This window comes from Anastrepha obliqua, chromosome 3 (assembly GCF_027943255.1).
Source record: "Anastrepha obliqua isolate idAnaObli1 chromosome 3, idAnaObli1_1.0, whole genome shotgun sequence".
NCBI classification, from domain to species: domain Eukaryota; kingdom Metazoa; phylum Arthropoda; class Insecta; order Diptera; family Tephritidae; genus Anastrepha; species Anastrepha obliqua.
The window spans coordinates 81936013-81951517 of record NC_072894.1 but is presented as its reverse complement, the minus strand read 5'-3'; the positions used below and the strand labels follow the sequence as shown (position 1 = coordinate 81951517).

The following is a 15505-nucleotide window of genomic DNA, read 5'->3' as shown; positions in this document are numbered from 1 at the left end:
TATGTATAAATCAAAAATAAAGTAGCAGTTTTCATACAAGTAACGCAAGTTTACAAAAAAATTATTTAACAACCCGTCGTGATTTATATAGAAAAACAAAAACAAAAACAAAAATAAAAACAAAGTAATTTTTTATCGGTACTGCTATTTTCATGTTCATAGCTGTATATTGTTTGTTTTTATTTTATATATCTGCACCTTTTCTAGTGCTCGATCTATTTTTGCACAAATGATGTGCTAATGTTTTGATTCTATCATAATTAGACTATAACTGAGATTTATTTTGTTAAAATGTTGACAATTGTTAATAAGTGTATTTTATATATACATATATTTTATATTACTAAACATATACAGGGTGTAGAAGAACATACACACAAGTAGTTTGAAATATGTGTTTTAAGCTTTTAATATTTGTTGTTAAAAGTAGACGAATTCCAAAAAAGAATTATATTACAAATAAAAATAAAAACACATTAAGAAATACAAAGGTACAAACATTTAAAGTTAGATACACACTTGCCCATGCGCATATTGTAAATATGTATGCATGTGTGCAAACGTTATTGAAGCGATGTCTCCAGAGAACAATCAAAACAGAGAAAGTGCAACTCATGTACTCAAATTTGCGAACGCGAAAAATACAAAGTGCCCATGTCACTGCACTCGTCATCTATAGATATTTATATGTAGAATATTTCTCGCAATTTTATAGATGTTGGGACGCAGTTTATGAACTGAGCTTCATAAAACCAGAAAAATCAAGAAATATAAAGTCGAATAAAGAGTGAGCTGCTATGTGCAAAGAATATATGTATGTATAGAGACAAGAGGTGCAGTTTCAATTAGATTCAAATTAGTTTTCTAGCCGAGCAGAACGGGTCGGAAGTTGCACTTACTATTGTATGTTCTTTGCTATGAGATTTTGAAAACGACAGTAGGATTCACTATGTCTTGCAAAACCCTTGCAACGTTAAAGAATTGGAAAGTTTTCCAACACGCGCAACTACAAAACGCATGTAGGGAAATTTCTCCTCCTGCTTAATACCTGCAAAAATTGCTACTCCTGTAAATATAGGTATACATACATATTTTCTTGCAACGAAGCATGAAATGTGCGAGTCTGTGCCAGTTTTTTATTGTATTTTTTTAAGGTTTCTTCAGTTCGGCAAATATGCACTCGCGCTTTTCCTCACGTTAGTAGTTGAATTTTGGATTTCTTCCTATTCTTTAATTATGCAACGCTTAGAGAATTCTCTTAATAAGTAGCAAATTGCAAAAACGTATGGAAGTTTTGAAGAAGTAAACGACTTTTGTGGGTTTTTTTGTGTTTGAAAATTTGGAAAATTGGTTGGAAGATGAGTATTTCTAAAGAATTCTTGACATTCTAGCATTATTTATGGTTTTCCCTAAAATGATGCCATCGATCTTCTTTAGCTAAAAATATAATTGATAATTTTAGCAGGTATCCTTTATGGCGAAAATCGGTAACAAAATTTGTTAATTTGAAGTATTTGTTGAAAAAAACTTACTGTCATAAGTATTACGTGGTTAATTGTACCACATAACCAGGACTTCTGTAAAATTACCACCAATGTCCTTTTCATTAATCTGCCATTGGCGTACACGTACATACGTACATGTACATATGTATATATACTTATGAATGAATATATACGGACTTATTTCAAATGTATATACATATATATGTAAATATTTAATATAATTTTTTTTATTCTAGAATTCGCACATTTTTCTGTTTTAATTTATCCACAATTATCATGCGTGCAATCCTTGTGCATTTCGTTAGTATTCCACCGTCACGCTCTTTTTGCTGTCTAAAACTATGATTTCATTAACTAAACTTTAACTAAACTAACCAATAAATCAACTATCAACAATGAATGCTAGATCGCATTCCTTCGCTAAAATCCATCAAAGCATTTGTGTACGTTTGTTTTTCTTCAATTCCACATGTATCCGTTCCATTAGGCGTGTGTCATCTAACTACCGCTATAGCATTGTGTTAAAGCAAAAGAAAAAAACAAACATGGCCAACTTAACATTCAAACAAGGGTTCGCACTGTTTTTAAATTTTGATTTTGTTCTTTCCAGCTACTAATGACGACCCTTCTTGAGAAAATGCCGTTCAAACGCTTGTATCTGGCGCTACCATCGACGTTTTGCACTCCGTTTCAGCGGCGGTCTGTTTACCGTGCGATTCATCGTTGTCCTCTGGTGTGATATCAATACGATGTGCTTTACTCCACACAACCAAGTCCATTATGAATGCTAAAAACATTATGCCGGCGGTTATGCCTGCAAAAAAAAAAAATATATATATATATATTTATAATTACATACATAAGAGTAAATCCAAACATATTCTTACCCAAAAAGTAATGTCTAAACGTATCAGCATCGTACAGGGAACAGGCTCCATGCTTGCCGCACACCGTCTTCCAAATGAGACACGCCGAATCGACAACGGCGCCATAAATAATCGGACAAGGAACATTACCGAATAGACCAATAGCTGATTGTATGATGCCCATAGCCATGGCTTTATCTGTGTATTCAAATAAAATAAATTTTGTTATATTTAATTGAGCATTAAGTCGATATAACATATGGGCTGAAAAGTCCCGGGCCAACACATAGATGGCACTAGTTTTATTGCATTCACCTCCTTTTCAGTTAGTACTAGCCTTAAAGAGACAGCTGTTAAAATATCATGATATTCTATTCATTAGTTCGTGAGTTATTGCGCTAAGAGTGACGCTATTTTTGTCATTTTCAAAACCAAATAACATCAACAAGAATTTTGTGTTTTAATTGTACACTGCTGCTTTATGGAGAAAAATACCGTTCAAGTGAAGCAATGACTAGAAAAGTGTTATGGAGACTCCGCTCTATCAGAAACAACCATTAAACGATGCTTTGCTGACTTCAAACGTGGTCGTAGCAGCACCGATGATGCACAACGTATTGGAGGCAAATGAGGCAGTAACACCAGAAAACATAAAAAAACCCCACAAAATCGTTTTGAATGATCGAAAAGTGAAGTTGCGTGAGTTAGCTGACATCGTAAAGATATCCAAAGAACGCGTTGGCTTTATATTGCATGAGCAGTTGACTATGAGAAAGCTCTGTTCAAAGTGGGTGCCGCGTTCGCTCACTGTTGACCGAAAACCAAGGCAGCTCACCGTGTCACAAGTCAATCAAAACAATGGCAAAACTACATGAATTGAACATCGATTTGCTCCCACATCCACCGTATTCGCCAGATTTGGCTCCCAGCGACTACTGGCAGTTCGCAGACCTACAAAAAAAAAAAAATGCTTACTGGTAAGAAATTTCGCTGTTCTTGATGAAAATTATTGTACGTTGATGAATAAAGCTAATTTTGAACAAAAAATGTGCTTTCTTTGTTAGACCCGGCTTCGTTGGTGGGTTGAAGTGGTGATTCATCCAGAATCCAACTAGCGCTTTAGCCCCATTTTGTTGCCACATCCTCGCTACCAACTTGTTTAATGTTATTTACAGCTTGACTATAATCAGTCTGTGCTGTTGAAGAACCTTAATAGGTTGTTGACTTCTAAACCAGCAAGTTGTTCGAGACTCCCTTCCATAAGGCAGAGCATTCACAGAAGATATGCAAAACCGTTTCCTTTTTTCTGGTTATTTCCAACTGTGACAGTGTGTGTTGTGAGGGATGTCTATTTTGGCCGCATGTTATGCCAGTTATGACTGCCGTGAGTCTCTAAGCGTCCCGTCATTTCATGTTTATCAATAATGTATACTTAGTTTGAAGGACCCATCTTCTTCCTAGCATACGTTTCAATATTTAATTTTCAGCTGCCCCTAAGAGTCCAGAATTACCCCTAAGTACTTTGGACTGGGTGAAAGTGAGAGAGTTTGTGGATTAATATTTGGTAGGGGAAAATTGTGACTTTTTAGCTCATGTGTTAACATACACATTTAATTTAAATAACAATGAAAGCTAAAAACACAAGCAGCTAGTGCCGCATCATTTCCAATTAGTTTTCATATTGTACTCTAATATACGAGTAAAAGGCTAATAGGTACGAGGCCAATAAATAATAATAATAACAACAGCAATAATTTTATTTAATAATAAAAATAATAATAATACATTTTTAAAGTGCCCTTCTTTTGTTTTCCAGTTTATTGTGAAGTGAGAATTGGTACAATTCTGAAATGATGCATAAGGTTAAAATTATTACGCTGATTTTGTAATTTTATTTTTAAATAATAGATGCTGAGTTGACGACAAATTATTAAAAAACAGGATATGGGAGAATAAATAGCTTTATGTGTATTGATGTAGGGATTATGCTCGCTTATACCCGCCTCTGTAAAATATGAATTTACTGAAGGTGTCCATAAGGCGCGAATGTAAAAGCTTCAGCAAGCAATCGGATCAAATTCAAAGTGACATAGTCATGTGTCGCGTGTTTTTTAAGAGCTTGGGTATTGTTGGAATTATTTATTTTATTATATTTTATGTCCTCCGCGGCTATGAGTTACATGGTTCATTCGATCAGTCCAACTTTGGACTACTTTTTCCCAATGAACGTACCGAACACACACAGGAATTGAAATTTCCTTTAATTTGACAGTTTTGGTTGCAGTTTTAGTTAGAGTTTTGCGTCACTTCAACTTTAGAGCTGGCTCTAAGCAAAAAATACGACTCTAACTTGACAATGACTAAGGTAAAATATATGAGGGTGGTTCAATAAAGACCTGTTCCTGAGGGAAGTTGGTGATAGCATCGTGTGTTGCCATCTATCAAACGACGGCAAAACAAATTTCAGACTGATTGATAGGCTAGTTTGGATTTGGCAGCTATTCGAGTAAGACGTGTTTCGTGATTTTCACTAAGATGAAAAAAAAACAGTATCGTTCGGTAATTGGTTTTTTGTTTTTAGATGGGAAAAAATTCTAGGAGATAAAAGCAAAGTAGGATGCTGCCAATGGGGACGGCTCGCAATTTATGACCGCAATTAGATATTGGTTCAACGAATTTAAACGTGGGCGAACAACCGTTTTTGATGAGGAGCGACCGGCAGGTGGGGGTTATAGAGGAAATCATTCAAAAAGTCAACGACAAGATTCTCGCTGATCGACGAACGAAAATGCGCGAAGGAATAGAGGTCATAGGTGTGTCGACCGGAACTGTAATTAATATTTTACATGATAATTTGGCAATGAAAAATTTGTCGGCACGATGGGTGTCGCGATTGCTCACGGTGGACAACAAGCGGATGCGGTGTTTAACTTCGAAGTAGTGTTTGGAGCAATTTAAGCGAGATCCGAAGGTATATTTGCGCCGTGTTGTTACCGTTGATGCAACCTGGATTCATTATTACACACCAGAAACTAAGCAACAATCAAAACAATGAATTTCTTCCGGTGAATCTGCTGCAAAGAAGGCGAAGACAATGCCATCGATCGACAAGGTCTTGGCGATGATTCTTTGGGAACGGCGTCATTCTCATGGATTTTTTAGAAAAAGGAAGAACGATCACTGGACACTACTAAAGTGAGTTATTGGACTACTTTCACAAAAAAATTGAAGGAAGAAAGTACTGTTTTTCCACAATATTGAATGCACGCAGAAAAAATCAATGCCCTAATCGAAGTTGTGGTTGAACACTTGCTCGATAACTACAAAATGAATGAAGAGTACGGGAAATAAACATGTTAAAAAAAAAATAGAATAGTAAAGTAAAATTGCTTTAGATTGAATAATCTATGAAATACATTTGTATAAATTTTTTCCACAAACCTTTTGGATGGGTGCATCGCATCACCAGTAACATGCTGCCCACCTCTTGCGTCGAATGCATAAACACACAAACGGCAAATATTAAAATGAAGAACACGAAATTCTTGCAATTGCTATCACAGTATCCGTTGACCGCTTGGTACGGTTGAGGGTCCCTTAAAGCTGTAAGTACAGATAAACACGCGCACGCAACAGAAAGTTGGTTTGGGGGAGGGGGAGAAGAAAGAAGAGAAGAGAAGAAAAATGGGGTAGGTTATGTGACAGTGACTCGAGGAAATGGGCAAATAAATAATTTATATGAAAAAACAAATGAAATGCAAAAGTTAATGAAATACATGTAAAGCAATGCAAGTAAAAGTGTGGATGTTTCTATGTATAAGAATGTGCTTCCGTATATTGTTGAATGGTTGTAAATAAGTAAACGAATTTATAATTAGTATACTGTTACATGCAATACATGTCGAACTTTTTTAAATACTTCAAACCTTCCCTGCTTCGTTATCGCCTCCGAGAAGTCCGAAGTAGATATCAAATTTAGCGAAAAACTCTGTTTTCTAATGAGTGTTGTCTATCAGCAGCTAGGTCAATTAAAAAATTACATCTATGGATCAGAAAACCGGCATGTGATTGCTGTGAAGCAAATGCATTTACACAGAAACAGATCTTTGGTCGGTGGCATCATTGGATAATTTTTTTTCGAAATTTCAGCGGGAAGTGCTATTTTGATCAACAATAAATGCTACAGGGCTATGGTACCAACTGTTTTGCCATTTAAAGCTATGTTTCAGCAGGATAGTGCACCTTAGTACACAAACCAGGAAACAATTCAACTGTTTAGTCTTCTTGGAGTTGTATGACCTCCTTTTTGTTGTGTGTGAAAATCACATCATTCGTAAGATGAAATGAGAAATCGTATTATACGGATAGTGGGAACTCTTATTCTTTTTAATAATATGTATAAATGTATGCATGCATATATTAGGTTGGTCCAAACAGTTTTTTGTTTTGTTAATGCTATCCTCTAAATTTGTTCTATAGTAAAAAAAGGAGACACGAATTTTGCATTATTTCTTTTTTTAATACTATATTTACCCGTATAACCAACGCTTTGAAAAACACACTTCTTCGTAAATTTGGTTATCCTCTTTAAATTTTTCTTCATAATTGTCTAAAAAATGATACCCATATTTTATTAAAAAAAAACAACTTATATAATAATTTGAACTATTTTTGATAGAGACTATGAAAAATTGCAAAGTTTAAAAAATGGTAAAAAATAAAGAAAAAATTTAAATGTATAAACATGTGTTACCTTGCGTTTAACCGCCTGTTACCGCCTGTAAGTATGCAGCAAGTTGCGTTTTTGTTTATCATTTCATTTCCCGAGCAGATCGCAACTTATTAAATGGTAAACTTAAAGCATTTAGTAAGTAATAACTTAAGATAACATAAGTAATTACCTACTCAATGCTTAAAGCGTACACTCTGTGCATACTACAGGCATACCAAGTGCTCCAACGCGTCGCATCAACAAGCTCTTCCAATACATTTACAAAAAGGTGCTTAGCCATACCACACAGATGTGTGCTGACAAACCTTGTGAGCTATACAGCTCAAATAAATAAACACGTAAATGAGTTCACTCAGAACTCAACTCCTACTCCTCGGTTCCTCCACTTTCCCTAAATCTAAGCAATATGTTTGTTTTATTTTTGGCTCAAGAAATTTTTAATAATTGTTTAAATTATTTATTGTTGACACTTAAAAACTTAGTTTTATTATTTTTCGTCGAAATTTTATTTTTTTAGCGTCGTAATAAAAAAAGTTTAAACTACTTTAACCAGATCATAGGGTAGGGAAATTGTGAAGGGAAATTAAAAGGAAGATTAAATAATATCGATCTGTATATATTATATTTTATATCAAATTTATGAAGAAATGCATTTTTCCTATGGGAATTCAATTATAATCTTCAAACCATTACGGATGAATAATAATAAAAAGAAAACAAGTTAAAATAGGGGTCTCATTTTTTTCACCATAGAACAAATTTTGTGGGTAGCATCAAGAAAAAAATGTTTTTTGGACCAGCCTAGTAAATATATTTACATATAAGTAGCTAGTAAAACAGGCTTTTTTGTCGGGATGACAAGAGCAAAATTTTAGTTAGTTTTCTAATTTTTGTTTTATGTACCTAAAAGTAGATAAATTCCATGTAACATCAAATTTTTGCATTTGTTCACGAGTGTAACTGAGTGGGTTGTTTTAAAATGTTAGATACATGTGTATGCATGTCAATGTAGGTTCGATGTACATATATAGTTATAATGATAGTACTTCTTACAAATATATGCTATGACATCTCTTATATTATATATTATATTAAAGGCGATTATGATACTAAAATGTTATTGGTATCTACATTTGTAGTCTACAATGCGCTATGGGCAGTCAGGTAGAACGTCTGTGTAAATTGAGTGAATAAATAACATATTCAAACTTACAATCTGGAATGCATGTACAGTTACTGAATACGGTGCGATTATCGCTTTCACGCATCGAAGTTGCTCCACATCCAGCATGACAGGTGGATATGTATATACGTCCATCCGCACCACAAATGGGCGCGAAATTCTCTTTATCACAAGAACAATTGAGGTCACATGCTGCTTCGATCATGGCCGAGCTGTAATTTGGTTAAATATTTTAGGCAAACTCGTAAATTTCAAGGCTTATATTGCTTAGTACTCACTTATTGCTCGTGCCAGTCTTGTATCCGGCAAAGTCGCTCATGCTACATCCTACAAACATCAGTACGACCATGCCTGCTGCATAAAAGAGCGCTGTAAATGCAATCCAAGCGGCTACTGCTCGCGCCGACGGCTTTAATTTTAATATAACCAAGCCGGATATAACAATGCCCACACCCATGACAAGTATGCCACAAAAGGCGGCAATCATGTTGGCATCGTAGGAGGTCAAACGGAACTGTGTTTCGAGGTATTTTGGTAGAAAAGTATAGAGCCCTGCAATCGGCAGTAGATGGAAGACGCACGAAGCGGTACGGAACATTAGAATGTCGTTGCTTAGTTGACGGCGTACCGTTTTTGGGAAATCTTTGATAGAAAATGGGAGATAATAATTTTAAATCATGAATATTTATTATTACTTCAAATGGAAATGGCTGACCTCTCAATTTTGGTTTTTCATCTACCTCTGTAGTTGCTACAGCCTCTTCGGCACCTTCTTCTTTGGCCTCGCCTGCATTGGTTTTTCTTTTACCGCGCAGTTGCTTTGGGAATGAGAACATTGCGATGGATGATAGCATCATTAAGCTACCAATTACAACTGGACCCAGCCACCAAGCACCAATCCAACGCGGATCGCTTGGGTCGAAACCCGGATTTGAAAAATTTACGTACCATCGTGTGCAGAACGAACCCACTATAAAACCAGAAGCAGGTCCCAAAATGCGCACACCAATCGTTATGGCCATATACATTGGTGATTGTTTGCTAGCCACATTATCGTCTATGTACGGTATGCCCAGTGTTGCCACGGCCGTCTGTCCAATACCGGAGCTCAGGAGACTAGCAAAAAAGATGCACAGCACAATAACGGTAATTTTAGAGTGTGAAGCTTGTTCCAATTTTTGATTTTCGTCGCATTCTGGGGAGAAATGGAGGATTAAAGTAAACTTGGTTAAAATGAGTCAAATACTTGTTGGAAACTAGTGCTTTCATTAATCTATAAACACAGCCTTTTGCCAAGAGATCACCAGAAATTTATGCTACTTGAAAATACTCTCAAAATTGGCATGTACCATACCTTTGGAAAAATTCTGCATAAGTGTTCGTCAATAGCTTGCCATAAGCCCTTTTTTATTTTGTATTAAGGTAAGTCAAGCTAGATTAAACCGGCTGAAGTACCTGCTACCGGCTGAAGTAGACTGCAACAGTTCTTTGAAGAAGTGCTTTCCCGAAATCTGAAGTACATATTTATAGCTCCTGAAAAAAATGTTGTGCGGAACACCGAGCAAATAACCTCAGTGAGTTCTCCAGTGAGTGAGACCCTATATGAACAGTTTGGTCTACCTTTTATTATCAGGAGTTCGAGCTTTTTCATTTTCTTAAGGATGAGAAGTAAGGAATCGCGGGAATACTTTATAATTTAGAGCCGATGTGTAACGGACCGTCTTAGACGCTTTTTTTGCAGACGCCAAAATTTCAGTTGACGTGCCTTTATAAAATGTTTTATTCCAAAGTAGATTACAAATTAAATGCCAAGCGTATTCTTTAGAATCAGGTCACTACTGATATAGGAAACTGTTTCCTACTTAAATGTTTCTAAGAACTTTCTACAGGTGCATATAAATCTATAAAGTGAAATACCCGTGTTTATACACCATCTTCTAAGGATGGTGGACTTTTAGGCCTTTATAGGAAGCTTAAAAAAATTCACAATAACATTCTTTCGAGGCATTTATGAATGTATATTGGGATATAGTAATTTTCCCGAATTTTCGGGCGGGCGGACATTCGATATAAGTTCACAGCGGCATTCTTACACCATATGTGTCTCAAATAATCTCATAATGAAGACAAATTCTGAATACTTTCATACATTTATGAATTTAGTATAAGTAACATTTTAGGGGTCCTTTAAAATTTTTTTTCATAAAGTGAGTTTTCTGTAGGTTGAATTTCTGTTGCGTTTTGGTTTTGCGAATATATAAAGGATACTTACCCGAATTGGAATTTGTCGCATTCTGTCCCGGTATGCACAGATTCATATCATGTGGTCTTTTTACAGTAGTTAACAACGCACTTATGCTTCCCTCCAAAACATTCCCACTTGTTGCATTTACTGTATCATTAATTCCATGCAGTCCATAACTGCCATACAACATTTGTCTATTTAAGGAGCGCAACGCCGCATTAGCACCATTACCGCCATTGCTTAATGTGTCGAGAGATTGCATCAGTTGTTTACCGAATATAAAGTGTGGCAATGCGCAAGCAAAGGCTGCGATGGAGAATAACACCATGCCACAAGCAATCCAGCGTGGCCGATGGCCACGTCCAGCGAAGTAGGTTAGCAGCATAGCAGTACTAATTTGACCCATCTCACTAGCGCTTAGCAAAAAACCCGTTGTTTTGGATTTGATCTGAAATAGTTTCTCTATGGTTGTGATCACTGACACGAAATATGTCATATACATGCCCTGCAGGATGTAGGCGAGCAAAAAAACGACCATAAAAACATTGGTGGAAGCGAAGTTACGTGCCCATTTTGGCCGACAGCCGAACAGACCACAACCTGGAGCTTGCCGATCGATATTACTTAGCTCGGAATCTGAGTCTGACTCATCTGGCTCACGCGGCCGAGTATGCTTCTGTGTGTATAGACCGGTAAGCGGGTCTTGTTCGTCGTATTTGTCTGATACGCCTAGGCCAATGCCATTCTTGCCGTTCATAAGCGAACCATTATTGTTGCCCTGGCGATTGACTGGACAATGAAGTAGACCGTTTTTGAGATTATTTATTTTTTCGGCATCCTTCCACTCGTTGTTGTTGCTCGTCGATGTGGCATATATCACAGTTGTGGCATCAGCTAGGGCTTCATTCGGCTCCTGGTCAACCACATTACCAGCTTCACTTACCATTACGTTCTCACTACCAATTGTGTTGCCATCAACAGTGGCACTGCCATTGCCATTAATTAGAGCAGTGCTACCCGTGCCATTGGTATTAGCCAGTAGTGGTGTCCAGGCTTGAGTAGAGTCACGACGTGTACCATTCTGATAACTATTTATAGCGATGACATTGCCATGACCATTATGCAATGGTGTTCCATTCAGAGAGGCATCACCATTGGTCCCATGGTGTTTGTACCCATTTTCTGAACGTCCATTTGTTAAGGTCACGTTGGGCGTAATCACTGGGATATTTACTGTTGGGCTATCTTTTATTTGGCGTTGTGGTGATTGGAATTTTTTCATTTGTGGATTTGCCGTGGAATCGACATCATTAGCATAGGATGATGGATTCATATTAAATCGTGGTGATGGTGATGGCGATGGTGATGGTTGGTCTGAAGAAAGTGAGCACGGAATAAGAGTAGGCAGGGGTGCTTTTTACTGCAAGGGTTCCTACTGAAAGTTGAGCCTTGCTATGGGTGTCGTATGCGAATGGAATTTTCTATGATATTACTACATTTTTCTATATGCGCTTACAATTTCAAAGTAGTGTTAATGGCACTAAGGTACCTGCAGCACAACTCTATTTGCTTATTGTTGATACTTCTGTATATCGTTTGTGTTGTTTGTTACGTTTGTTAGTGGCTTTGCCGTGCGTCTGGCAGTATTTTTTATTCGGCAGAAACAGTTATTTATAATATTTTGTATCTTATCGAGGTAGCTGTAAAGTTGAAGGTTTGTAGAATTTGAAGTTGCTAGTTTTTATATGGCAGTGTCTGGAAAGATAAAGTTAAAAATGGTTAGATATTTTAATTAAGTGGTACATAATATAAATATAATATAAATTTAATTCAACAAGGTAAAGTTAGATTTAGAGTTTATTCGATACATTTCCCCAGTTCTATCAAAGCATATTCTTACAACATCCTGATCTTTTCGCCAATAGAATCAGAAAATAAGGAACTTGGTTGTGTGCTCGATGTCGATTCCTCGTGCACTCATCTACGTCCACATTTCCCGAAAAACCACTATGTTCCGACGCTCAATATTCACATAATCCGCTGCTCTTTCCCTATTACCTTTCCAGCCAAGTACAACATCCCACTGTTAAACCATCCACCTTATTCACAGTCGTGGCTATTGAGTAAAAATGCTGCACCAAAATTTACACAAAATGAATTTGAACATTTATCCTTGAATATTCTTGAAGAAAAACTAAATATTTCGCCAACAAAAATATGCATTTTAATAGCTGGATTTTTTATTTTCATTAAAAAAAAATACTGTTCATAGCTTAACCCAACCTTACTTGTATAAATAAAATTTTCAAACTTTACACCAAATTTAGAAAAACTCAACAATTTTGCATCTAAATTTTGACTTTATTAATTTCAATTTCTAGAAAACTTCTGGGTAAGAAGTCATAGGGCTTACAATAAGTGCAAGCTTTAAACGGCTTAAAATTCGCGTTTCTATATGAAAAAAGAATAAAATAATATGAATTGGTATTTAGCCCACAGAATTAACTGGAATGTTGATACAAAAATTTCGTGTGAAAAGCTATGTGTAATACTTATATCCATTTCAGTAAAAAATACAGAACAAATTTTCAAACTTTGTAAATTTTGAAAATGGGTGTATCCACCGCCCACATAATAAATTTTATAGTTCCCAAAGCACAAATAACATTACTGTAATCCAATTGTTCCGATTTGGTGTCTATTTGAATTTTTCCAATTGGATTTTGTGTACAGAATTACTCGTACGCTAGATGAGTTGAGGTAGCAGAACGGGTTGGGACTGCACCTTTTTGGTTGTTTAGGTTTTTTGTCCCATATAATAGACGCTGAAAGGTAGGTGAAATGGTTGAAGTGCCAGTCTGACACTCCTCAAGTAGCCCTAAAGCGCCGTTTTGATTAAAACGGACATAGACATAATATAGCTTTTGAGATAGTGCAAATAATAACACCAGGCAACAAAACTAAAAAAACTTTCGATCTCGAACTGCCAAATTTTTTTTATTATGTGCTTTGATATCCCAACCACGGGAAACGATAATAAAATTCAAAGGTACGAGAACTATTTTTTTAAGGGGATGGTCTAGAAAAATCAAAAATTCGTTTTTTTGTCTTTTCGATATTTCGAAAGTATGGTATCTTAACAATGTACTGTTTTCATGCGGAAATTCCCAATATTATAGCTTCTACAGTCCATTAACAAGGTAGAGAGCCGACCGCACGCTCCTGGTGTTATTAAGAAAAACAAAAAACTATTCAAACTAACCGTCTGAAATTTTAATATGTTGTTGTGATGACTATCGCTCGTAAAAGAATCATATTATTATTTCAATTATTTCGTATACATTTGATTAAAAAAATGATAAAAATCCGATTTTTAGAGTGTCAAATTCAAAACCGCGCCATTTTGTCAATTTTTTTTATTCTAGTAGCGGGACATAGCTACAGTCATACTGATTAAACATTTTTTTTGGTTTTTGTGTTTCAGATAAATAGAAGAGCCAAAATGGACAACACCGTCCAGGTCCAATTTTTCGGTATGGTCAACTTCAGCGCCATTTTTAAATTGTTAAAATTAAAAAAAAAAATTCTTTTTTGTATGTAAAAGAAGTTAAATAAAAAGTCTAAGAAATTTAAAAATCATTTTTAATTTTATTGTAAAAAAAGTTCCTGAAAATACCCTAAATTTTCGAACGCTAGACCCCCGGTACCCTTTAATTTTTTCGAGGTTTGAAGAAGGCAGTACATGGCTCGCTTAACTGATTATGATGATTAATATGCTAATCGATAGAAATAGGATAGGAACAATAGGCTTCAGTACATGCCATAAACATTTCAAGTGGTGTGGCAAAAGTTTTGGTGAATCTTCACAATTCTTTCTAACCAAATAAAAAAACTGTTGCCAAAAAAAAATGTCAGATTTTCTTTTCTTCATACATACATACATTTAGATCACATATTAATGTTGAGCTCTCACTCAAAATAATCCACCTAACCATAATAAAATTAAAGCAGTTTGGTGAATTTATAAGAATTTGATAAAATATTGTATTCTGGTACTTCAAATGAAAGTTGAGTTAACTCATCGAAATTCGGAATTTGTGTTACTTCGCATTAAAACTGGGCAAAATAGGCTATGCAATCAAGACAACTTTCCAAATAACCATAATTTGCAGAAAAACAAAATAACTTTATTAAGACTATAGACTACTAAATATGATACAAAAAAACCAATCATAGAAAGAAATACGATTTTATAAAAATGTGTTAAAAATGGGCCTGCTACTTTATACTTTTAATTACGCATAACAAAAGTGCACTCAAACAAAAGTCATGCCCTGGCAGTTCGGAATAAGAATTCATGTTGAGTTAGATTTTAGTAACAAAAAGAAGAATATGAAGGTTGAATGTATCGAAAGGCAACAAAAGTGTGACCTCAAATACCTAGTCACTCGTATTAAGATACTGATTTTCGTCTAATGGGGCAGATGGATTTAACACATAGCTAACTCAGCGCCTCAATAAAGATTTCAGAATGTAAAATAATAGGAAAACGTATAGTTTTGGTGCCGATTCCGGTTTCCATCGTTCGTTTGCAAGTACTTAAGTATATTCTATATATTAAACCGTAATTAAGTCGCTGAAATATTGCAGTCGCCAAATTGCTTTACAATTACGGAGAGATAGCAGAAAATATGGAGCAAATGAACCATTTGAAGGTCAATAGATAACAAATACTAATTCAAGATCGTGATAAAAAACACATAAATGGATCTATTCTACTACTAACTATTTATATAACATATTGTATGCGCACTATTACATGCACTTGAACCAATACCATTGGATTTCACTTTCGTTTTCAACTAAAATTACATTTATCAATTTTATTTGCGATAATTTTACTGCATTTTTTATACCACCAGGCTTCAGCTATTTTTTATCACTGCGATTTCACTTTCAATACAAATGTGGCCT

The 15505-nt window shown here is 35.5% G+C and overlaps 1 protein-coding gene across 8 annotated transcripts in view; it reads right to left on the bottom strand.

The window, feature by feature from the left end:
* Positions 1 to 2063: 2063 nt before the first annotated feature.
* LOC129240080 (solute carrier organic anion transporter family member 74D) overlaps positions 2064 to 15505 on the bottom strand; it is a 149582-nt gene continuing 136140 nt past the window's right edge. For all 8 annotated transcript variants that reach the window (XM_054875561.1, XM_054875557.1, XM_054875563.1 and 5 more), the window contains 7 exons: positions 10559 to 12286; positions 9002 to 9481; positions 8565 to 8928; positions 8317 to 8498; positions 5813 to 5974; positions 2393 to 2569; positions 2064 to 2319 (listed from right to left, as the gene is read on the bottom strand). In XM_054875561.1, the coding sequence (XP_054731536.1) occupies positions 2150 to 2319; positions 2393 to 2569; positions 5813 to 5974; positions 8317 to 8498; positions 8565 to 8928; positions 9002 to 9481; positions 10559 to 11864 (2841 nt within the window). In that variant the 5' untranslated portion in view covers positions 11865 to 12286 and the 3' untranslated portion in view covers positions 2064 to 2149. The remainder of the gene's footprint in view (positions 2320 to 2392; positions 2570 to 5812; positions 5975 to 8316; positions 8499 to 8564; positions 8929 to 9001; positions 9482 to 10558; positions 12287 to 15505) is intronic.